The sequence below is a fragment of the Nanorana parkeri genome, unplaced genomic scaffold (assembly GCF_000935625.1).
Source record: "Nanorana parkeri isolate BGI_ZX_2015 unplaced genomic scaffold, ASM93562v1 scaffold1346, whole genome shotgun sequence".
NCBI lineage: Eukaryota > Metazoa > Chordata > Amphibia > Anura > Dicroglossidae > Nanorana > Nanorana parkeri.
The window spans coordinates 185,473-209,405 of record NW_017307614.1 but is presented as its reverse complement, the minus strand read 5'-3'; the positions used below and the strand labels follow the sequence as shown (position 1 = coordinate 209,405).

At 43.9% G+C, this 23,933-nt stretch overlaps 1 protein-coding gene across 1 annotated transcript in view; it reads right to left on the bottom strand.

Annotated features, from left to right (window-relative positions):
• Positions 1-458: 458 nt before the first annotated feature.
• Positions 459-23,933, bottom strand: part of CAMSAP2 (calmodulin regulated spectrin associated protein family member 2) — an 89,415-nt gene continuing 65,940 nt past the window's right edge. The window contains exons 10-16 of the mRNA XM_018569511.1: positions 20,714-22,877; positions 12,600-12,736; positions 9,436-9,659; positions 7,698-7,770; positions 4,680-4,795; positions 4,456-4,574; positions 459-897 (exon numbers count right to left, since the gene is read on the bottom strand). Coding sequence (XP_018425013.1) covers positions 592-897; positions 4,456-4,574; positions 4,680-4,795; positions 7,698-7,770; positions 9,436-9,659; positions 12,600-12,736; positions 20,714-22,877 — 3,139 coding nt within the window. The 3' untranslated portion in view covers positions 459-591. The remainder of the gene's footprint in view (positions 898-4,455; positions 4,575-4,679; positions 4,796-7,697; positions 7,771-9,435; positions 9,660-12,599; positions 12,737-20,713; positions 22,878-23,933) is intronic.

Genomic DNA, 23,933 nt, shown 5'->3' with positions numbered 1-23,933 from the left:
TATCCAAATACATGCTTACTGGCTTTACTATTTTGAGGTAAGCTGGTCCATTTCTCCAGCCTCTCACTGCCATGGAGCTCAGAGGTCAGCAATCCTTGCTGAGGAACAGACTGTGACCCATTCTGGCAGTGAACCGTTAGCCTTTTAAACTGGTTAAACACTTCCCCAATTAGCAAAACAAAAATAGAATCCAACTGACTCAATATCATCTTGCACACACGCAAACATGGAATTAAAAAAAAATAAAAAACATATAAGGCTGGAGATGTCAAGTCATTCCACTCATCGACGAAGGACAAATGTCAGTGCTTCATTGTTGAACGTTAAAATCGCACGTGCGCTTTGAATTCACACAAACATACAGCTTACCATCCCATATAAGTGAATGAAAAAGTTTTGTGATAAATAACCTCCCTCCCACATCCCTTTTCTTTCCCCACCCTTTCCCGCCCCTTGTCAATACTGTCCTACATTCCAGTTGTGTGTAGACAGCCATAGGAAGAGTCTGTGTTCATCCAAGGGTCTCATTGGCAATAAGTAATGATTCATGTCAGGAAAATATCAGGCGGGTCCTTTCTTTGCCTGTCATTGCTATGCCTTGGGAGAGAGAAGTTTTTTGGGGGTGGCAGGTCTCTTAGCCTGCCATAGATGGCTGTGGATGGTCACAGCGTCAACACTAGCAGACATGGTTTTGGCTGGAATGTGGCTGAACTGCTTACGATCAGAATTATACTTATAGAGGCCATCAATCATTTTCCGGGATATGGAACGTGGCCCAATTCCCACCAGCTTATTAATCTCCTCGGTTTCTGGATAGTAGGTGTACACTGATCGGAACTGGCATCCTGAGTCGCGGAAGAGAATCAGGAAATTGTGGGCGTTGGATTTCTCCATTTCCTGTAATAGTAAGAAAAAGTTACACTAAAATAAATACAGAAGCATAACTGCTGACAACAAAATAGATCAATGAACCATACAAGCACAACAAAGTCTATACAAGGTTAAATGATGCTCATCCATACATAATTGCAAGCAAAAGCTGATCAGAATATAGGACATGAGGCATAGGGATTTGATAAAGACCAATTGGATTGAAACCTGTTGCCCGCCTTGGAACACAGTACTCTGATATCGGTATACATTGTTTTTTAAAGATAAAATTAAGCATTTTTTTTTTTTTGCTGATCACCTTTTATTCACAACTGCCATTCGGGGTGTGTGGGAGCATGCTGATCTTGCACCTGTCTCAAGTTGTTGCTATAAGGGTGAGTTGGGCATTTTCTTTTCTTTACACGGCTCATTCATACCCATACAAAACAAAGCATGTTGTGTTATGTGAAATGATATTTTCAGATTTAACATCTTTAATTTTCTTAAATATTAGTTTAAATGTATGACAGAAAAACCAACGGAAAAGTTTAGCCCATCCATAACCGATGTTGCAGTTTTTGGTAGATGTTAAAGAGGTATACCCCCTGACAGTTCCTTATATTTCTTGGATTCTCAAAAACCTGCTTTGGCCATTATGAGGGGTTCCTACTGTCCTAGCTGGATTTGTAATTTATTTTATACTATGGTAAATGCAAGAAGTGATGAAATATGTAAATATGGATGGGAACATCCAAACCTCTAGAATTCTAGAGTTAGAATTTGTAGTAAGGAAACCAATTAAACTTTGAAAGCACCAACCTTTCAATTAGCTAGAATTTGTGTGTCTCAGATGTGCAGAACAATTTCAAACAATTCCACACAGTTATATTTTGTTTGTTTTTCAACCACAGAAGTCTCTGCATGTTAACATATAGCTGATTGATACGGGAAAAAAGACAGGAGATATCCACTAGCGGCCCATCTACACAGTGGTGCAGGGCTGTTGTCATGACCTCGAATCCCTTTATAAAGGATTAGTATGGAGTAAAGCTGGATCCCTTGCCATAACTTTAGTCCATGCTCCTAATGTTTGACAGACTACCATTATGGCCATGGCAGGTTGAATAACCTCCTAATATAAACAAGACTTTGGAGAGAGTCTCTAAATATTTGTCTATGGGATCCTTAAATATTGAGGTATCCTCCAACGGAATAAAAATAAAAGACTGGACAAACTGTGGAAAAAGCCCATTTCTTAATAAAGGCCTTCTCAAACGGATATTGAATTGCTGGGAACAGTTTATGCATCAGGATTCATTTTAGTAGCCATAGGGTGTCTTAGGGATCCTAGACAAGGTACAGCACTGGTGGAAGTTACAGGCCAAAATGATCTCTATCGGCCTGGGAGTTATGACAGGTGCCTGCAACTACTTAGGGGTAATCACATCCTGCTGTCATTTATGAGAACCTTTCTTTAGATAAGACTTCTACATTTAGGCTGGGTTCAAACCTGAGCGTTTTTTTAATGCTCGTTTTTCAGCTCGTTTTTTTTCCACGTTTTTTCGTTCAGTGAAACGCGCGTTTCACTGGCGGTATGGTTTTTTTTTTGTTTTTTTCCTTTATTTTCTCTATTTTAAAAAAAAACAAAAATTATGATTTTTTTTTTAGTTTCACTTTTAAACTTCCCGCCGGCTCCGCCCCCGTGCGACGAGGCCGCTCGCAAGGGACGGAACCCGGAAGTCAGCAGCCGCCGAAGACACAGCGGGGATCGCGGACAAGGTAAGTCCTGTACGCTGTATTCCCGAGTGTGGCTCGGGGGTTACTGCTTTGTTAACCCCGATCTACACTCGGGAATACCAATGGCAGCGCGCGGCAAAACGCCCCAAAAGAAGCTCCTGTACTTCTCTGGGCATAGGGCGTTTTGCAGCGCGTTCCTACGTGCTGTAAAACGCCCAGGTGGGAGCCATTCCCATAGGCAATCATTGGTTTTCACATGTTGAGCGTTTTACAGCGTGTAGGAACGCGCTGTAAAACGCCCACGTGTGAACCAGGCCTTAAAGACTCAGAGGCTGCTCAGACAACAATTCTGAAGGGGAAGGTATTGTGGTCTTCTGTTGACAGTCTTGACATGCACAAGGAAGATTCACATGCAGTGAATATTTTTTTAAAGTGTTGTTAATTACAGGGAATGATTAATTACCTGGGAATGTTTGGTGGATGTTAAATTCACTGCTTTAACCACTTCTAGACCAGGTGTTTAGACCCCCTTCCTGGCCAGCCCATTTTTCAGTATTCAGCGATGCGGTACTTTGACTGACGTTTATTTCGTCATGCAACACTGGGGGGGGGCAGCGGAGGGATGTTTTCCCTACGTTATGTTAAAAAACATTTATTCTTACCCATATTTTTGGTAAAATATAAAAAAGTTGGGGTCACGTTGGGCAAATACAAAAGAATATGGACACCGGCACTCCAATAGCAGATACAATACGTCTATTTATTGAAGTACATTCAAAAAGATAGCATAGCAAACTTAGTGCGACTTTTCGGGGTCACACAGGATCCCCTTCATCAGGCAGAACACATCACTGTGGCGATGGCCATCCGTCGACTACCGACGTATATGCGGTCCGGAGTGCAATGGGTACATGGACTGTAATCACGTCGGGTAAATAGACACCAAACATGTCGAGCCTTAAAATTGCGCGTGCCTGCAAAATCGCAAAAAACAACCACAACAAAAATTGTCCATAGGCGACGCTTTAAACGCTTACTGCTCATCAGTTTAGTGTTATCAGTGATTAATGGCCCTAAAATTATTGCTCACACTCCGACGTTCGTGGCGACATGTAACATGTGTGGCACAATAGGCACAATCATCGTTTTCACACGTGGGCACACCGGACGCATGTTTGTGTGTATGTGGGGGGCGGGGCACTTTAGTGTTTTGTTTTTTTTTAATGCTTCTTTAATTTTTTTTATCACTCTTTTTCATTTTTTTACACTTAATTCTATTTCTATCACATAGGGGACTAAGAAGCCCATGTGATAGCCAATTTACATGACAGGCACTCTTTATGGAGACATCAGGGGTCTCCAAGACCCCTAATGTCACCTAGGGACCCCCAGAGAAGCTGAGGAAGCAGAGATCTGCTTCACCAGCTTCGGAAGCTGGAGAGTGACAGCAGAATGCGGAAGTGATGTAATATACATCACGTCCTGCATTCAGGGACTGGAGAGGAGCTCAAAAGGGAGATCGTGTACTGATCTCCTGTCACAGAGCAGCCGTGCCAGTCCCGGCTGCACCGGGCACAGCAGATCTCGGGACCGGCAATGACAGCTGCTGCTAATACAATCGATCGGGCGTCTCTAGAGACGCCCGATCGCTTGAATGTAAAGCTCCTGGCCGGCCTTTGTAATTAAATGATGGGAAGCTACTCGTCGGGCCCCAGCGTTCTCTCGTCACAGGTGAGAGGATTTTTCAAGCCCTGCATCAGTCAACAAAATAAAGTAAGTGTATGTGTGATCTTAAAATTAAAAAAAAATTACTTATCCTATCCAAGAGCTTCTACATGAGCTACTAACCTCCAATATCTTGTTCTTTTGACCTTCATTAACTTTGCCAGCCAGACAACAATGAGAAATAGCATTCTGGATGATATATTTATTGGATTTTGCACTGGGCTCTTTGTATAATTTTGGTCCTGTGGGCAAGAGATGACCATTGTTATATGAACATGTAGAATGGTTAAACATACTAGAACAGAAAAGGAAAATCCACATATTCTGTGTACACACACATTCCTCACCTGTATACTCTGTTGCAGATGCTACTGAAGAAGTAGTAGATGCATTCTCCCAATCTTTTTCGCCATTACGACTGCCACAGCGGCCAGGCGATGGAAATCCCTCCACAGACTCCGACCTGAATGGGCTGAAAAATAATGCATGTTAGTTAAGAACAGCAGCAAGTCCAATCTATTTCATTTTGTTCATTTTTTTGTAGTGTAAAACTAAAAAAACACACAGCATACGCAAAATTAAAAAGATGAAAACGTTGCTATGCTTTGTTCTAGAAACAGTTTTGGCATCATGATAAATGGGACAAATTGCAGAATACAACAATACTGTGCAAAAGTTTTAGGCAGGTGGGAGAAAATGCTGTAAAGTAAGAATGCTTTCAAAAATAAAAGTGTTGATAGTTTATTTTTATCAATTAACAAAATGGAAAGTAAATGAACAGAAGAGAAATCAAATCAATATTTGGTTTAAATCACCCCCCCCCCCCTCTTTGCTTTCCTAACAGCATCAATTCTTCTAGGTACACTTGCACACAGTTTTTGAAGGAACTCGGTAGGTAGGTTGTTGCAAACAACTTGGAGAACCAACTACAGATCATCTGAGGATGTAGGCTGCCTCAAATCCTTCTGTCTCTTCATATAATCCCATACAGACTCAATGATGCAGAGATCAGGGCTCCGTGGGGACCAAACCATCACTTCCAGGACTTCTGTTCTTCTTTACGCTGAAGATAGTTTTTAATTACATTGGCTGCCTGTTTGGGGTCGCTGTCCTGCTGCAGAATAAATTTGGGGCCAATCAAACACCTCCCTGATAGAACGGCATGATCGATAAGTATTTCTCAGCACTGAGGATACCATTGATCCTGACCACATCTCCAACTCCATTTGCAGAAATGCAGCCCAAGACTTGCAAGGAACCTTCACCATGCTTCACTGTTGCCTGCAGACATGCATTATTGTACCGCCTTCGGCAAACAAACTGCCTCCTGCTACAGCCAAATATTTCACATTTTTGACTCATCAGTCCAGAGCACCTACTGCCATTTTTCTGTACCCCAGTTCCTATGTTTTCGTGCATAGTGGAGTCGCTTAGCCTTGTTTCCACGTCAGAGGTGTGGCTTTTTGGCCGCAATTCTTCCATGAAGACCACATCTGGCCAGATGTCTCCAGACAGTAGATGGGTGTACCTGGGTCCCACTGGTTTTCGCCAGTTCAGTGCTGATGGCACTGCTGGACATCTTCCAATGTTGAAGGGAAGTAAGAATGAAGTGTCTTTCATCTGCTGCATTAAGTTTCCTTGGCCGACCACTGGTTGGTAGCCATGGGCAACTGCTCCACATTCTGTCTGCTCCAGTTTTATGTTGTGCTCAGCCTAGCCTTGTGTATGACCTGTGACATGAAATGGCCTTCCACAACCTCACTTTTTTGTAGCAGAGTTTGGCTGTTCCTCACCCAGGTTTAAACCTCCTACACAGCTGATCCTGTTTCAGTTAATGACTGTTTCAACCTACCTATGAAATTGATGATTAGCACCTGCTTGGTATAATTCGTTAATCATACACCTGACTCCAATCCTACAAAATCCCGGATTTTATGGAGGTGTGCAAGTGTAAAGGTGCCCATACACCTGCCGATTATCGTACGATAATCACGGGTGATACCGCGATCGTACAATAAATCGGCAGGTATATGGAAGGCGTGCGACCGTTGCTACTCTAAATGGTTTTCAGCTTAAAGCAACTCTGTTGTTAAGCTAAAAACAAATATTAAAAAGCCCTTCCTACAAAGGCAAGGATTACTACTTAGCTGCCCACTGCCCGTTCCACCATTTTTCACTCCCTTGGAGATGAGCTTGTTGTAGAATACGCTGCATCCGCAACACTTCTAGGTTTGTCAAATACCTGGCTTTCTCACTGCAAGCTGGCATGGTGTAGGTCATTCTGCAGGCCCCTACGTCACTATTGTGTTCTGTACTAATGGTCGCTTAGTAGGGGCCAGCAGAAGGAGCCACAGAGTGTAGAGGGAACTTGGCATTCCCCAATCATGAAGTATCAGGTGCTAGAGATTTTTGAGCAAGTGTTGCTCTTCTAGAGAACGGAGATTAGTGGCACAGGAGGCAGGGCAGGTAAGAATTAAAGTAGTATTAACAACAAAGGGGTACCCTGACCCAGTTTCACTCCCTATGGGATAACTGGTTGACATATCGTGGGCAGGACATCTCTGCGTAGATGGAGTCCACATCTGCTTCCTAGCGACCCTAGCGGTATGCACCCCATTACTTTGTCAAACATGTACAACCCTTGAATACATGGTGGAGTGACAGATATTTACGTTGCGATGTTCATGTAGTGTGTTCACGAAGCTCTCACAATAACCAATATCTAACGTGCTCTTTAATTGGCTGGCGGTATGCTCTTGTCGAATTACATTTTGTGATCCTTAAAGATATGGTTACTCCTTCTCTTTTCCCTTTTGTTTCTGTATGTTGTTTTTGTACTTTATAATATCGAAAAATGAATAAAAATTATCGGATTAAAAAAAAAAAAAAAAAGAAGTAGTATTAACCCTCTGGCAGCTGCCACCGACATATGGCATACGGCGGAACACAACCGCTTGCAGCTGGCTATGTCAGTATGTCATATGTCAGTGGCTTTTACCGTTCTGCTATAAGTTCATGGTCTCTTTATACCAGAACAGTTTCCCTGACAGTCTTCTGTACACGGGATCTATTTCTCCTCCGATCCCCGCTGCTCTCCCCCACCTGTATGGGCTGAGGCAGCGGGGATCCGAGGAGAAATGGCCAACGGAGGGGCGGAGAAGGGAGCAGAGACATTCAGGATGGCCGAGCGGTGAGCAGAGCAGAGCTGCCAGCTGTCAAACCCTGGATCCGAGCAGGTGCCGAGCAGGTTAGGATAGACCCCTGATATTTCTTCTGTTTGTTGAACTTATTATACTGGGGACTCCAAACCCCATGATCCCTTTTAGTGATGTATAGTTACACAGCTGCTGTCAAAAGAGTATTACCTTGGCGTTCTTTTATCAGAGTTCACACTTTCATTGTCACCTGCATTCAGAGAGGCCAGGGATAAAGTAGACACTGCAGAAGAGAAGAAAATGAAGTGATAAATATTATACTGCAATTTACCTTATAACTAACCTAAAGTGAACCTGTGACCAGGCAATGGACAGTCAAGTCTTTCCATAGTCTTAAAGTAGTATTAAACGGTTATTATACTGCTCTTTGCATTAGGGTCCACCTAACTGCAGATCAATATACATTTTATTTTTACTTTTATGTTGCATTGAGTTTTTCCTGCCTGTGTCCCTCAGATCAGCACTTCCCCCAACATGAGGTCGGGGAGCACGCCCTAGGCACAGCAGAAATCAATTTTTTCTGGACTCTATATCCAGTGATTCCTTTTACTCTGCTCACACTCAGTCGAACATTCTTATCATCTGCCCAACCCAGCACCAGAGTGCAGTAGAGGTAGTGTGCCGTACTGCACTGGGGCACCAGAGACCTGTACTGCACATGTGTCCCTGCTAAAGCAACATGTGTAGGTTCGATCCTGGTTGGGAGCATGCACATCAGGGTGGTCCGTGCAGACCCTGCAAGGCATAGGAGAAACTCCACACACTAGGCTTGCAAAGGCCGATTATTCTTTAAAGACTGCATAAGGGCATGGCATTATATAGTTTATGAAAGTAGTGCAGATTAAGGCGATCCGGGACATGATTGCTGCGCGGCACCGTTAATTTCAATAGGGTACATTCACGTGGCAAATCGCAGAAAAAAGGTACATGTACGTTTTTTTGTGATACATGGTGCGCGGCTGTCCGCGATCCGCCCGGCGCGACTGGGGTGCCATTAGAAAATAATATTAATAATGGTACCACCAGTGCGATCGTCACCGCTGGGCGACTACGTGACCACGCGACAATCCGCGCAGTATCGTGCACGATTGCCACGCGGTCACGGATTGCCCAGGTGTGAACCTGTCCGAAAGGCCAACCAATTTGAAGTATATGCGACTATTCTTTAAAAGCTCCACAAAAAAGGGGACAGGAAACCATGGTGATGTAAGATTTGCAGCTACAGTTATGCGTTTGTTTTTTATAATGCAGGGTCTAATAACACTTTACCCAGCAATACATGAGCTTTAACACAAGCCTCCTGACAGAAGAGTCACCATGCAGCGCTCTAATTTCTACATCTATTGAGGCATCTAGTGAGCAAATTTGGTGCTGGGCTTCTCGTTTAAAATATCTAAGTCTTTAACTTTAGAAGTGCCATTTTATATGTACCTGTGGCATAAATGGGTGTGAAATATGCCTAAAAGGGAAAAACACATGTTCACAAAACGCAAGAGCAACCCAAATAAAAACAAAGAACTGTTTATTCTGCCTTGTCAGGTTCTATTGCCTACAACTTTGATTCAAACACATTTCAAACATGATAAATAATATCCATAAGCCCTGAGAGCTGTTCACTGTACAGAGCCAGGTCTTCTGCGTTTTCCTTTAATACATCTCTTAAGGGGCCAATAGTACAGAATACATATGTGTACTATGTTTACTTTGTTTTAACAGAAGCATTATGTAACTTGGGCAAAAGGTTTGTTTTTTACGTATAGAAAAAAAAAACACAGCCAAAAAGTGTGTAAGTTGGGAAACATTTTAGTAGAGTGCCAATACAGTGGTGAGACCGTCTCTGTTCAGTGAATTCATGCTTTTAAATACCTCTATAGTACAGTTTATGTACCTGGAGGGCCCCCAGTGGGTGTTCTAGGTGATTCAGCCTGATGGTCTCTATGGATGGATTTGGGTCGAGGCTTTTTAGACTTGCTAAGGTTCATTCGAGGTTTTATAACAGAATCCATGTCTTGCATTAACTTGAGCTGCTTCCTGCGCATGTATTCCTGTTTGATATACTCTCGTCTAGCCTTCTCATCTTCTTTCTTATTTCGCTCTTCTTCCGACTTTCTTCTGTAGAAATAACACGTTTAGTTACCAATAGTACTGTTTCAATAATGACCAGCTCAATGTTATATATTACAATTGTAAGAAGGGTTAAAGTTTATCTAAACCCAAGAACGCAATGTAATAAAAATGCTGCAGAATTAACCACCATTATGGTGGTTGCATTAGGTTTCCTTTTTTCACCTGGTGATCCTGCCATTAACACATTTCCTGTCCCCTTACGCTCATCTCTATAACATAGGTGGAGGTGTTCTGTAGTTCACAGAGAGAACTGGGAATAATCTTAACTGATGACAGTACTGTATAGCAGTAGCAGAGTAACACAGGAAGTTACGTCACCAGACTAGATTTTTGGAAGGATCAAAAGGTTTTTTTTGTTTTAGTTTTCTGGAACAGATATAACAAAAGTCTTTCAATGGTTTATTTCACGAACTACAAAGGAGCAAATAAGAGTACATTGTTTAGGATTACATACACTTTAAATCCACACACACATCAAAGCAAAAAGTAAGATGGTGTTTATTATGTTAAATATGGTTAAGCCAGCCAAAATGTTACTTTTATATTTTTTGTTAGTTTTGAATATAAGAGGGAAGGTTGGATGAAGGTTGCACTTCCTACCCTGTGCTAGGAGGATGACAGCCAGTTTACCTGCACATTTTAAAAAGTCAACAAATGCTGATCCCAAATGTCTATCCTCACAAGTTTACTTAAAGATCTGTACTTGGCACTCCCGGACTGAGGCTGAAGCATGTTTTAAAGCAGAACGGAAGTGGAGGGGAGTGGGGCACAGGAGCATTTGCCAAAATGAGCAATACTTGCACGCTATGGCAGAATAAACCTGGCCATACACCAGGGGCATCCCGAGGCCAGGTGTCACCCCGCTGTGACGTCACGCATGCAGCCATCTTGGTGACACCTGCTGGCGGCCATCTTGGTGATGGACGTTGGCAGAGAGAGGAGAGGACGTTCACCCAGCGGGATAAGGTATGCAGTCGGTCCCCTGCTCTCTCGTGCAACTGTTGGACTCTCGATCCATGAGCGAGTGCCCGACTTTTCAGAGGGGGTGACACCAAAAGGACTGTCAGTCCTTTTGGTGTCACCTCTCCAATGGTGTCACCCGGGTGACGCCACTGGCATACACCTTAACATTTTTCTTGTTCAGCCTGTGATAAACTACTTGATTCCCCCATCCAGCTAAAGAACATGGATGGAGGAATTTCCCCTGTCAGCTATTGACTGCAAATGATTGGCTGTAGTGACTATGTGGTTGACAATTTTCCTGCCGCTCCTTCAACAAACGTTAATTGATAAATCTAATTATTGCACAGTGCAATATATCATAAGGTAAATTTTAATTCCAATCAAAACTTCAGACCAGGTACTGAAATTGTTCAGACAGACCTAAAGCATCCGTTATTCATCCAAGCATTATTTGTGGACCATGATGCCAAATCAAATACTTCTGAAATCTTTGGTGCTCTGAGAATGCCATGCATGCTTATGCAGTCCGGGTGTTCCCATGCCTGCCAATTGTCAGAACACACCAAAGACAAAACCAAAGTCACCCATTCAGAATCCCCTTCATCAGGGTGCTAAATCTGGCAGCAATCGCTTATCCTTTTACAGACAAATTGGGATAACACCTACTATGCGTTTGTTATACTATCACATCCACATTGAATACTTTAAAAAATATATAGACAAATGCTGTTTACGTGCTTAAAAAATCCATCCTAGCCTCCCTCCTATGTAATGTTAAAGAGGGGGCTATGCGAAGTTAAGCTCACTCTATTTAACCCTGTCTGTATGGTGCTAGCAGATTTCATTATCAGTTCTAAACTAGATTTGAACACGGTCTGTGTTAATAAAGGGCTAAAGGCTTGGAGGCATTGTGTGTTAACGAGAAGAAACTCAGTTTGACTAGCAAACTGCTCAGAGTAGCTTGGAACCTGCACAAAGGCCTTCAAAGAAACACTTGAGAGTTAAGAAAAAAAAAAAAAACAGAGGGGTTTTCTTAAATTTGACTGCAAAAGTAGAAATACGCTTTAAGATAAACAGAATTGCTTGAATTTCATTAAAGCGGTTCTTCTGCCACCAGAAGCTTTTCAGTAATTCTCAGTAGACAGTGGCACCGAAGAATAGATTACCTGCAAGTATCTTTGATGTTACCGTAAGGTAAAAGCTACATGTTCTAAATAAATACACAGTATATAGAAGCTATAGAGGTTCTTTTCATGTTGCACAGCAAATAAGCATGCTTTTTTTTCTTTAACTGCTTAATGAACTGAATAAAAGTATATCCAAAACCATGTTTTAGGTTTAGACAGAGTAGGAGATAGTTAACGCCCTCTCAGTTGTTGTTTTTTTTTCTCATAGACACTTAAGTTAGAGAAAAACCTCTTCACAGTGAGGGAAAATACCCTCTTACACAATTGTCACAGCAACAAGTGTCCCAAATGGAAGATATCCCCTCTAGTGTTGCAGTGGCAACTCAAAAATCTGGATTGCCTCTCACTGTTGTTCCTAGTAACCACTGTCACTGTCAATAGCAAACCTAACTGGGTTGATATTTCTTCCCACTTTACCCAAAGCTAAAAACAAACATTCATGCAGCTATACATTCTGTTGCCTCAAAAGCCACTCTTCCAACTCCCTACTCCCCTTCACATGTAGACATTCTTCTACATTAGGCAAATCATCTTGTTTACATGCCAGGGCAAGTACTGCTCCTGCTGCACTTCTGGCCCACTTGGATGTAAGTGGTGTAGGTCTCATGGACCCCAGTGATGCAGTCAAGTCTCCGCCTGACCATTCACAAAATGAAGCCTGGATGCTGCAGACATGACTGTACTGGTAGGGTTATTGAACCCAGAGTTGAGCTTTATTTTAGGTAGGGGCCTTTTTCTATGTAGATAACACCTGTAAAAGGTCCTCTGTTCTTACCTGGCCTCTTCTTTCTTCATCTCTTGCTCCATTTCCTGCTCCATTTTCTTTTGCTGATTTTCACGCTCTCTCCGAAGCCTCTTCTCCAGCAGAGCAGCGCGTTTGGCAGCCATATCATTTTCCTCTTTGTGATCATCCTGTGGCAAAATAACAGATGTAATATGAACCCATCCAGCTCACTTTGGTTCACATTTCCTGTACTACAAAAGCCACAACTATTTAACTTCTGCTAAAGAAATTTAAAATGTAAGACACCTTGCATGAAAATTTTCAAACATTCATGCAGGATACGTGTTGGTACCCTTGATCCCTTTCTTATTTTTCGTATAAAGTATGGTTAACACTTTTGCCTCATAGCAATACGGGTCTGTTTCAGTTCCGGCCAGGGACACCATCTTTGTTCTGTGTACGCCTGTCTGGATTTACTTGCAAAGTCCCAAAACATTCTGGAAACATTCTGGAAGATTAATTGCCTTCCACCCACAAAAATTCATAGCAATACATACTGTACATAATAGAAGAACTTGTAGAAACATGCTTTAGATATACAATATATTGCCAAAAGTATTGGGCCGCCTGCCTTTACACGCACATGAACTTTAATGGCATCCCAGTCTTAGTCCGTAGGGTTCAATACTGAGTTGGCCCACCCAGCTATAACAGCTTCAACTCTTCTGGGAAGGCTGTCCACAAGGTTTAGGAGTGTGTCTATGGGAATGTTTAACCATTCTTCCTGAAGCGCATTTGTGAGGTCAGGTACTGATGTGGGATGAGAAGGCCTGGCTCGCAGTCTCTGCTCTAATTCATCCCAACGGTGTTCCATCAGGTTGAGGTCAGGACTCTGTAGGCCAGTCAAGTTCCTCCACCCCAAACTCGCTCATCCATGTCTTTATGGCCCTTACTTTGTGCACTGGTGCGCAGTCATGTTGGAACAGGAAGGGGCCATCCCCAAACTGTTCCCACAAAGTTGGGAGGATGAAATTGTCCAAAATGTTTTGATATGCTGATGCATTAAGAGTTCCCTTCACTGGAACTAAGGGGCCAAGTCCAACCCCTGAAAAACAACCCCACCCCATAATCCCCTCTCCGCCAAACTTTACACTTAGCACAATGCAGTAAGGCAAGTACCGTTCTCCTGGCAACCATCAAACCAAGACACATTTATCGGATTGCCAGACAGAGAAGCGTGATTTGTCACTCCAGAGAACACACCTCCACTTCTCTAGAGTCCAGTGGCAGCGTGCTTTACACCACGGCATCTGACGCTTTGCATTGCACTTGGTGATGTAAGGATTGGATGCAGCTGCTCAGCCAGGGAACCCCATTCCATGAAGCTCGCTACGCACTGTTGTTGTGCCAATCTGAAGTGTCGCTATTAACTCTGCAGACAGTTGGCGACTTATGCGCACTATGCGCTGACCCTGCTCTGCCATTTTACGTGGCCTACCACTTTGTGACTGAGTTGCTATTGTTCCCAGTTGCTTCCACTTTGTTATAATACCACTAAGAGTTGACCGTGGAATATTTAGTAGCAATAAATGTCACGGAACACCTGAATCCAATGATTTGGAGTGCTGTCCCAATACTTATGGCAATATAGTGCATCTCAGAAAGAACTCCCAAAAATAGAACAAATTATATAAAATTACGCAATATTATTATCTATCCATTCCATGTGCCAGTGATACGACAACATTACTGCCACACAGTGGATTCTAACATAGACAATCTGCAGAGATCTCTGTATATATATACTTGAATAACAGGAAGATTAGATTACATGCATTGCTTAAGTCAAATTTTAAATACAGGTGCTTACAAGCATGTAATCAGAGCTGGAATTCCTTATTTGAGTCTATTAACAAGAAATGCTGTTATCTGAACCTAAAGTTGGTGACCTTAGTTAAAGGTTGCCCCCAGCAAAAAGCAAATATAAAACGTATACTTAGCATTCCTGATTAAAAAAAGAAATACACATCATACAAAATACTTTTTTTAAAATTATTAATACAAACAATATAGCTTTAAAATGTTGCATTAGACAGACTACCCTGTGTCACTCAAATCACTTCTCTATATAGAATGCTGTGTTCTTCTGTCACCTCCTCTGTACTTCCCCTATGTATCTGTTACACAGTCATCATTCACTTCTTTTATATCAACAAAACCCCAAAAGGGATTGACAACACTTATACTGCTCAGAACAAAAGTCTCTCAGTGTTTTCAGATTAAACAAAGCAAAAAAAAAACCCCAACTATTTACATTTTTGACCAGTCATTCACCCTAATTTTCAGAGAGCACAAAGCTATGCTAAGAGAAATATGAAGGGTAATACTGACTTCTCCTTCTGAAAATACTAATTGCCTAGAAGTCTTGTTAACTGGCTTCAAAACGTCCTCAGTCATTGACACAGAACAAACATGTCAACAGGGTTGTCTGACTTCACTGGCTCTATGCTTGTTTCAGGTTAGTGGTTCTTGATGACACAGGATAAGCAATGTTACTAGGCAACTAGAATTTTTAAATCAAGGTCAAACAATAATATCCCTCATCAAAAAACAGTGATGGGGGCGTGGCCGGGATGTGAAGCAGCGCGGACGTGTCTGAGGGAGCTCCGCCGCTACATTGAGCTTTATCCGGCTTTAATCCTGCAGATTCGGCTTCTGTATTACTCACCCGAGCTCCGGTGGATGTCCGGAGCAGGGGGGATATGCCCTCTAGGTCTGGCAAGCATGGCAACACTCCAAAAAGAGGCTGGAGAAGATCCCATCGTGCGGCCTCGTGTCCCACCGCCGCCATCTTGCCTCCGTCCCCTGCTCCCTCTGAGTGCTCACGCCGGACCCTGTGCATGGAGGGAGAAGCTGCAGGCGTTGCTGAAGCGGCGCTGGCCCCTCCGGAGCAGCCCGTCTCCACACCGAAAGCAAGTAAGGAGAGGGCTGAAACAAAATCTATCCTGGAGGCCATAGAGGGCTGTAAAATCGCCCTCACGGCCCAAATCGATCATCTGCCGGTGGAGTGCACCTTGATCAGACATGATCTGGACAAAATTCAGGGCACGGGTGTCTGGGGTGGAGGACTCGGTCCAGGAGCATGCTACTGTCATACAAGACCTGCAACGCACTGTGAAGACGCTGGCAGCAAAGGTAGATGACTCCGAAAATAGAATGCGGCGCAATAATGTGCGAATAGTGGGCCTGCCTGAGGGAGCGGAGGGCCAGAGGCCTGCTCAATTTGCAGAGGCCTTCTTTAAATCTGTGCTGGCCCTGGAGGAGCTGCCCCCCACCTTTGTGGTGGAGAGGGCGCATAGGGTGCCCACTGGGAAGCCCGTCCCTGGGGCACCACCAAGACCTTTTCTGGCGCGCCTTCTCAATTACAGGGACAGGATACTGGCGGCTACCAGAACGCGTCCGGACCTTCGCCATGAGAATGCCTCCGTCCACCTATTTCCTGACTAGGCGGAGCAGAACCTTTGTGGAGGTGAAACGCCGGCTCAGAGAAAGAGGCATCCAATACAACATGCTGTATCCGAGTAGAGTGAGGGTTCCCCACTCTGGCACGGTCCACATGTTTGATTCGCCTGGATCCGCTACTGAGTCCTCCCCAGCAGCCGTTTCCTGTTGATACGTACCCTATCTGGCCTGCATGGGAAACTTTTGGAATATCCAGATATTGGCTCGTCCTGCTGATCTACTCCTGCACTGCTTGCCGACCGAGGCCAACGACCAGTGGCCAAGCACTGCTTGATTATCCTATTGGGCTGCGCTTCATGTGGGCCTCAAGTTCTACAGTTGTTATTTTTTGGTTCCAGTTTTGTCCTTTTTCTTTTATCCTGCTTTTTCATCGCTCCGGGACAGATGCTGCATTGCCCGACTGGGGCTGGGTATCGTCAACGACCGAAGAGACCGCAGGGACTGGGGATGGTGGGTATGTCTTGAATGCACTATCACAGATATAATATGCTAGACCTAGAGGTGTCTTATCCGGTCTTCCACAGCGTCTATCATACAATGTGGGGGCGATGGCTCGCTCCCTCAACAGCTGGACACCTACGATTTTTTGAGTTTGTTTTTCTTTTTGTACGATTTTTCATCGCTGCTGAACACTTGTCCATGTTCCTAGGATACACCCCTTAGCTTAGGTGGGGTATCCCTGACTGTTTTTTGGTCTAAACTTCTCTGGACAATGTTATTGTTAAGTTTACTATGTTCCCCAGGGAAGAGGGGTTTTGTGGTTAATTTTTGGTACTGGGGGGTTGTGTGTCGCCCCAAATCTCGCCTACACCGAGAAGGAGTGACATTCATTCATGTGTATTGGCAGATGTGATGGGGTTGGATGACATTAAAGTGTTATCCTGGAATGTACGGAGATCCATGGTATGTAACTATTTGAAGCAACTGAACCCACATATAGTAATGCTGCAGGAGACGCATCTGGATGGTAGTAAGGTGTTGGCGCTGAGACGCCCCTGGATACAGAGGATGGTGCATGCAACCTATTCCACGTATTCCCGGGGCGCCTCAGTGCTCATTAGTAGATCGCTTCCATGTACTGTTCTACATACAGTCACAGACCCTGGCGGGCGGTTTGCAATTGTGGTACTTGATATCCAAGCAACTCAGCTAGCGGTGGTCAGTGTGTATATACCACCGCTATTTCATGTGCAGATTTTGTATACCATCCTGGACAAACTTGCTCCCTACCTCCCACTGCCCGTTCTAATTTCAGGGGATTTTAATAATATCCTGGACTCCACTAACCCGGCTCGGCCGCCGGGTACTGAATTAAGGTCCTAGGCCGAGACTGCTACGTCGGAAGAGGTGTGGAGGCGGAAGCACCCTGGTATCAGAACTTATTCCCATCTGTCTCATGTCCATGGCTCCTCAGCCCGGATAGATATGGCGTTTGGTAACCAGGCCATGCTGGGTATGTTGTCTGGGGCTGCATACTTACCTGGTGGCCTGTCGGACCATGTCCCACTGTCTATTACTTTTTCAGTGCCCGGAGGCAGGAAGTTTTCACCTGAGTGGCTGCGGGAGGAGGGAGTGGCAGCAATGCTGATCTATTGGCACGTTAATGTGGGCACAGCGTCGGCACCTGTGGTTTGGGACGCCTTTAAAGCTACCACCAGGGGAGAATATATTTCTGGTATTAAGGCAGCTCGCAGGGAGCAGAGTGCTGCCCTTACATTACTCCAGGATGAGGAAGCATGTTGCGCAGCGGCATATGCAGACTCCCCTGGCGAATCCACGGTGGCCGCACTTAAGAAGGCAAGGCGTTCCATTAGTTTGCATCATGTGGGGCTGACGCAGTGCTCCTGGCGGCTGTCAAGGGAAAATTTGTTTGAAAAAGGGGACAAAAACGGTAAACTCTTAGCAATGTTGGTAGCGGAACAGAGGTCACTAACTAACATTCCAGCCATTCTGACTACCACAGGGATGAGGGTAACGGACCCCCCTCTTATTCTAAAGGAGTTCCATACCTACTACAGAGATCTTTACTCTCACATTCCTGAGTATGACCTGGGCGCCCTGCAGGACTTGTTGGGTGGGCTTACCATCCCACAATTGGCAGGTGCGGACAGGGATTTCCTGGAAAGGCCTATTACCTTGAAGGAGGTACAGCGGGCAATAGCCTCATTCCCTAATGGCAAGTCCCCTGGGCTGGACGGCTTCCCGGCTGAGTGGTATAAGATGTATGTTGATTCTATTGGACCCAGGCTTAGGGACCTTTATGTGGATTGCCTGGAGGTGGGGGTTCTGGCCTGACCCCTTCAGGGATGCCCATGTGGTGCTGCTGCCGAAGCCGGGGAAGGACCCCCTCTTGTGCTCCTCATATAGGCCAATTGCATTGCTCAATATGGACTTAAAAATACTGACCAAGGTACTGGCAGCGCGTATCTCAAGTGTTCTGGGGTCCCTGGTCGATATTAACCAAACCGGGTTTATACCGGGCAAGTCTGACACCAACCTGCGCAGACTGTTCACTAATCTTCAGTTAACCCATGACAACGCGGGTTCAAGAGCCTTGGCCTCGCTGGATGTGGCCAAGGCTTTTGACTCTGTTGATTGGGGATACATGTGGGAGGTACCAAGATTGATGGGATTTGGCCCTGGGTTTCGCAGATGGATCAGTATTCTGTATAGCTCCCCTAGGGCAGTCCTCAAAATTGGATCGCTACTGTCTGAGGCTTTTGTGATCGAGAGGGGCACTCGCCAGGGATGCCCATTGTCTCCAAGATTGTTTGCCTTGGTGATGGAGCCCCTGGCGATTGCTCTCCGCTCGTCACGAGGGATCTGCGGCCTAAGAATAGGGGGTATAGAGGAAAGACTAGCGCTATACGCGGACAACCTTATCCTTTTCCTGGCAGATGCGGGCCTGTCACTACAGGCCGCACTGAGAATTTTAGACACCTTTGCAGGTTTCTCGGGGCTGCGGGTAAATTGGTCTAAGTCCCATGTAGTCCCCCTAGATCCACTGACCCGGTCAAGTGCAGATAGCTCCCTCTCTTTACAGTGGGTTGAAAAAATTACTTATCTAGGAGTCCATCTCACAAAATCGGTTAGGGATTATTACACCCTCAATCTTCTCCCGCTGTTGTCCCAGCTTAAGACACGGGTGGAGTCTTGGAAACATCTCCCCCTGTCCCTGGTGGGCAGGGTTAACCTGATCAAAATGAAAATATTGCCTGTCTTCCTGTACTATATTAGGAACTCCTCAGTCTGGGTACCGCAATCCTTTTTCCGGAAAATGAATACCCTTATTAGCTCATTTCTGTGGAACTCCAGAACTCCCAGGATTAAGTTGTCCATCTTACAGGAGCCATGTTGTAGGGGGGGTCTGGCGGTCCCAGATTTCAAAAAGTATTATTTAGCTGGTCAAATGGTGGTACTGCACAAGTGGCTCACAGGTGACTCTGGGGACGCAGCAGTGGTGGTGGAGGCTGCTTCGCTGGGATCATATGCAGCTCTGGCTGGACTTCCTTTGAGGGGTCTCAGGGCTCCATATGAACTCATGGTGTCTATGAGAGCTACGATTATGGCATGGTCGTCCGTTTGCAGGCAGCTGAGTCTGACCCCTCAGGGGTGGTCTCCGCACACTCCCATCTGGAAAAACCCGCTTTTGTCCCACTTCTTAAATATACCCAATTTTCATGTCTGGCCTGGAATGGGAATTAAAACGCTGGGAGAGCTTACATTAAACAATACACTTCTAACCTTTGACCAACTACAGGAGAAATACCACGTCCCTAGGGCCTATCTGTTCCGCTACCTACAGTTGCGACATGCCTTCCAGGGCGAATTCGGGGGGTTGACTTGCGTAGTACAGATGTCTCGTCTGGAGACATTTTTGCGCAGAGAATGCCTCACTAAACCGCTGTCAGAGGTGTATAGGCATCTTTTTCAAACATCCTTGGTACATGCACTTAAATGTAAAGGCCCTTGGCTGGCTGATGCACCTGCGCTTACGGATGAGGACTGGGAGGATGTGTTGGATTACCCCTTTAGCCACTTGGTGTCTGCCCGAGATAAGCTCATTCAATTTTAAATCTTACATCGGGTGTACTACACTCCGGCGAGACTAGCCCGCATTTATGGGGGCAGCGGCTTTGAGTGTTGGAGTTGCTCTGATTCACCGGCGGGTCTTATCCACATTTTGTGGACCTGCCCGCGAATCAGACCATTCTGGCTCGAAGTTACTCATTTTATGTCACAATTTGTTGATGTGCCCTTTAATCCTGATGTAAGTACATGTATTTTAGGGCTAAAGGAACACCTGGTTCCTACCATTGCGAGACAGACCTTCATGGGAATTTTGTTATACTGTGCCAGGAAGTTGGTGATATTGCGGTGGAGATTATGTTTATGTTGATAAGAAGTAAACCCCATGGTTGGGAATGGTCAGTACGGGGTTGAATTGTTGCACTTTATGTGTGCTCTCACGGCTGTGAGTGCGAATGTTGTGGCATATTGTTACTTGTAAACAAAAGCTTTAATAAAAATTATTTTTCAAAAAAAACAGTGATGCCTTCCATCAACTGCAACACATTTCTCCAATAGGTAATATGACAAAGAAATAAACGCAAGAAATCTATTGGAAGAGTAAGTCTACCAACCTTAAAAAAGAAGCCACAGCAAACTTTCTGGTCTTCAGTGACAGGATCTTTCTCTGGTTCCACTTCATCCCCTTCAGGTACCTCATTTGGAGGCTGTAACTTTGAGAGGGGGACTTCAATCAGACTTGCATTTTTGGAGGTGGAGAAGCTTCTCTGGCTAAATGTTTCATCATTTGGCGTTACACATACAGTTTCTTTAATAGGCTGGGATAAAACCTCAGACACTGTTGATTTAATTGGCTTTTTCTCTACTTCTATTCTATTTGCAGAAGTTTGATAAGAATACATTCCTTTCCAAGATTCCTCATTTCTGGAAATGTCACTACCAGTCTCTAGATCATACTTAACTTCCTGCTCTAGTGTTCCAGGATTTTTATCATCTCCAAAGTATACAAATGATCTTGTCTGAGTCTGGCTTGGAGAAAACCTTCGCAGACGAGGAAGACTATCTACGGACTGTGGAGGTGTTAAAGTACGGTTTAAAGGTGTTATTTTAAGTTCATTGGGACGAGGAGTTTTCTGGGGTTTTGAAGAGAAGGACCCAGTCCTTTTCACTGAAGCCTGGGGTGATCTGTGAGTTTGTCGAGGCGATTCCATGGTAAAACAAGGGACTGGAGACCATGTAACAGAGGGTTTTGTTGCTGGTTTTGTCTCTCGCTGTAGCTGCTTCTGTGGGGAAGGTTGGGGTGGAGCGATAACCCAGGCCTGCTTCTCCCTCATTTGCATCAACATGCCCTGCTGCAAAGCTAATCTCTGCATTTCCTGCTGGAGAAAGTTCAAGGAGGAATTTAATTTTTCAATAGAATGTGTATATTCCACTACATCCACCTCAGACATGTTTTCTTCACTTGGACTTACAAGACTCCAAGCTTTCTCAGTATCTATGGGCGATGTTGGGGATTTCAGCCATCTAGGTGATTTATTACTGTTTACTTTTATTCTTTCACTGCTTCCATGAAAAGTTCCTGGTTCCTTTGCTTCAGATGTTCCATGAGGAATCTTCTCATTTTCTGAAATTCCCACTTCTTCTTGTAAGGGAGTGATTCCATCTCCCTTCTTTTTAACCACTGTGAGAAATGCAGTTCTACCCATTTTCTGCCTCTGGCGAGTAAATGCCGCCTCTACTTTTTTCTTCTGTGCTTCGATAGCCCTTCTTTTTTCTTCCAATTTCATCCTCAGCTGAACAACTTCAGATGCCAACAGCTGTGTAGTGTCTTTGCTCGGTGGTAAAGGGTTTTCCTCTTGAATTTGGCCAAATGCAAACACCTGAGGTATGTTTAGTTCAGAACCTTCAGGGGTAGTTTTTTGGGAACTGCTTCCACTACTCCTCCCATCTGCATTATTCAGTTTTCTGAACTTCTGCTCTGCAAAACTGGTCATTTTGATTCCAGAGCTGGAAGACGCTGAACTGCCTGCCTGTGATTTGCCACTTACTGAGCTGGGACAAGGACTAACTGCTTCTCTAAGATTGGAGTTAAGATTAACATAGTCCTGGTGCAGTTTCAGAGGGTCTTCCATGTCAGAATCTAAACTTACAGTATAATCTTTCAAAGAAGAATCTTCATCCATGGTTTCAGGAATATCTTCTGAAGGAACATGAATTCCAGTATCTACTTCTGTATTGTCGGTAACAGGACTTAATGTTTCTTTTTTCTCAAACAGGTCTATATTCGTGTCTTTAAGACCTTGTAGGGATAGCTGCAGGCTCAAATTTACATCATTGCTATGAAGGAAAAAACCATTGTTCATCTGATCACCTATAACAGATGTCTTTTCTGGGTTGTGAATTATCTCAAGTGCTTCTTCTATGCTTGGGGGTTCTACTGGAGAGTCCAGCTGATCTATACTGACCCTATTTTCAACTGGTCCATTTGGCCTCATGTTTTCATCACCATCAAATGAGTCCAACTGGTTGCTGGTGGGTGATAAATCATTATAGTTTTCTGGAACAGAAATCCATTCTTCACTAATGCCAGCTGACTCCCCTTGCCCATTAATTGGCTGGAAGGAAAGATTTTTACGGATGTGTTTGGGTACCCGAGTGAGATTGAGAGAGAAGCCTTCATTACTAATTGACCTTCGGATTGGTCTGCTTGGGGTTGTGACTTTCATTCCATCCTCTTTGTCAAAAGATATATCAAAAGACACACCATGCAATGAAGATCTAAAATTAGAAAAATATTTTAAAAAGACATGATAAAGCAACCTTGGGGCAATAGGTGAACTACACAATATGACAGAACTGACATGCACCAATCTTTTAAAAGGAGGTAGTAAAATCTTAACCTGGGATAAAAATGCCATATATAAAGCAATCCTGGACTATTAAGTGTGATGGCAGAGTAATCCAACTGCATTCATTATTATATACACATGGGAAAATTACACCTCCTGCTTCTGAAACAAGTTAACCAATGTATTAACAACTTTTACAATATTCTTTATTGGATTGTGAGGTAACAGAAGGAAAACTTTCACTTTCAACATTAGAAAGCCTCTTGGGCACAAAATCATGTATAATGTAGAGACAAGTCATGGTATCATCAATATAGTGTATATACGGTGCCAGGCCTTAGGTGTATTCCTTCTTATAGGCTCTTGACGTTGGGTTGTTGGAGTTTCCATAAGTAATAAAACAATTTAGCAAGTTGAAAAAGCATAGTGTTATGGAAGAATAGAGCAGTGTAGGAAGGGGGATAGAGTTGAAGAGAAGATCGGGAAAAGATTGTGAGTAATAAGGTGAAAAAGATAGAGGGGAGGGTGTAGTGAGAAATGGGTGGAGGATGAAAAAGAGGGAGAACACAGAAAAGAAAAAAAAAAAAGCAGGAGGAGGGGGTTTTAGTGGTGCAAATCCTGGCCTGAGGGACCACATAGGTATTAAATATGTAAGGAGTAGTGAAGATATATAATGGTGATGCTGATGGGATTGTAAGACATTTGTGTTGGGTTTCTCATGGGTCTCCCAGAAAATGTTCTCATGCTCGTAAAAGTTAAAAAGGAGTAGATGTCAGTAAAAACCTTGCATACCCACCAACGACAACTACTAATATAATAATTTCTAGTTCTAAAAGGAATCATTTTTACAAATTCTTCCTTCTTAATTTGTATGCATAGATACAGTTAGCATAGCAAGGAGGTAATAAGTGTAGCTTGAATGCGGTATACTGGTTTGCAAAAAGGCTATCAATACTGATTATCTATATTTAGCATAAAAAATTTG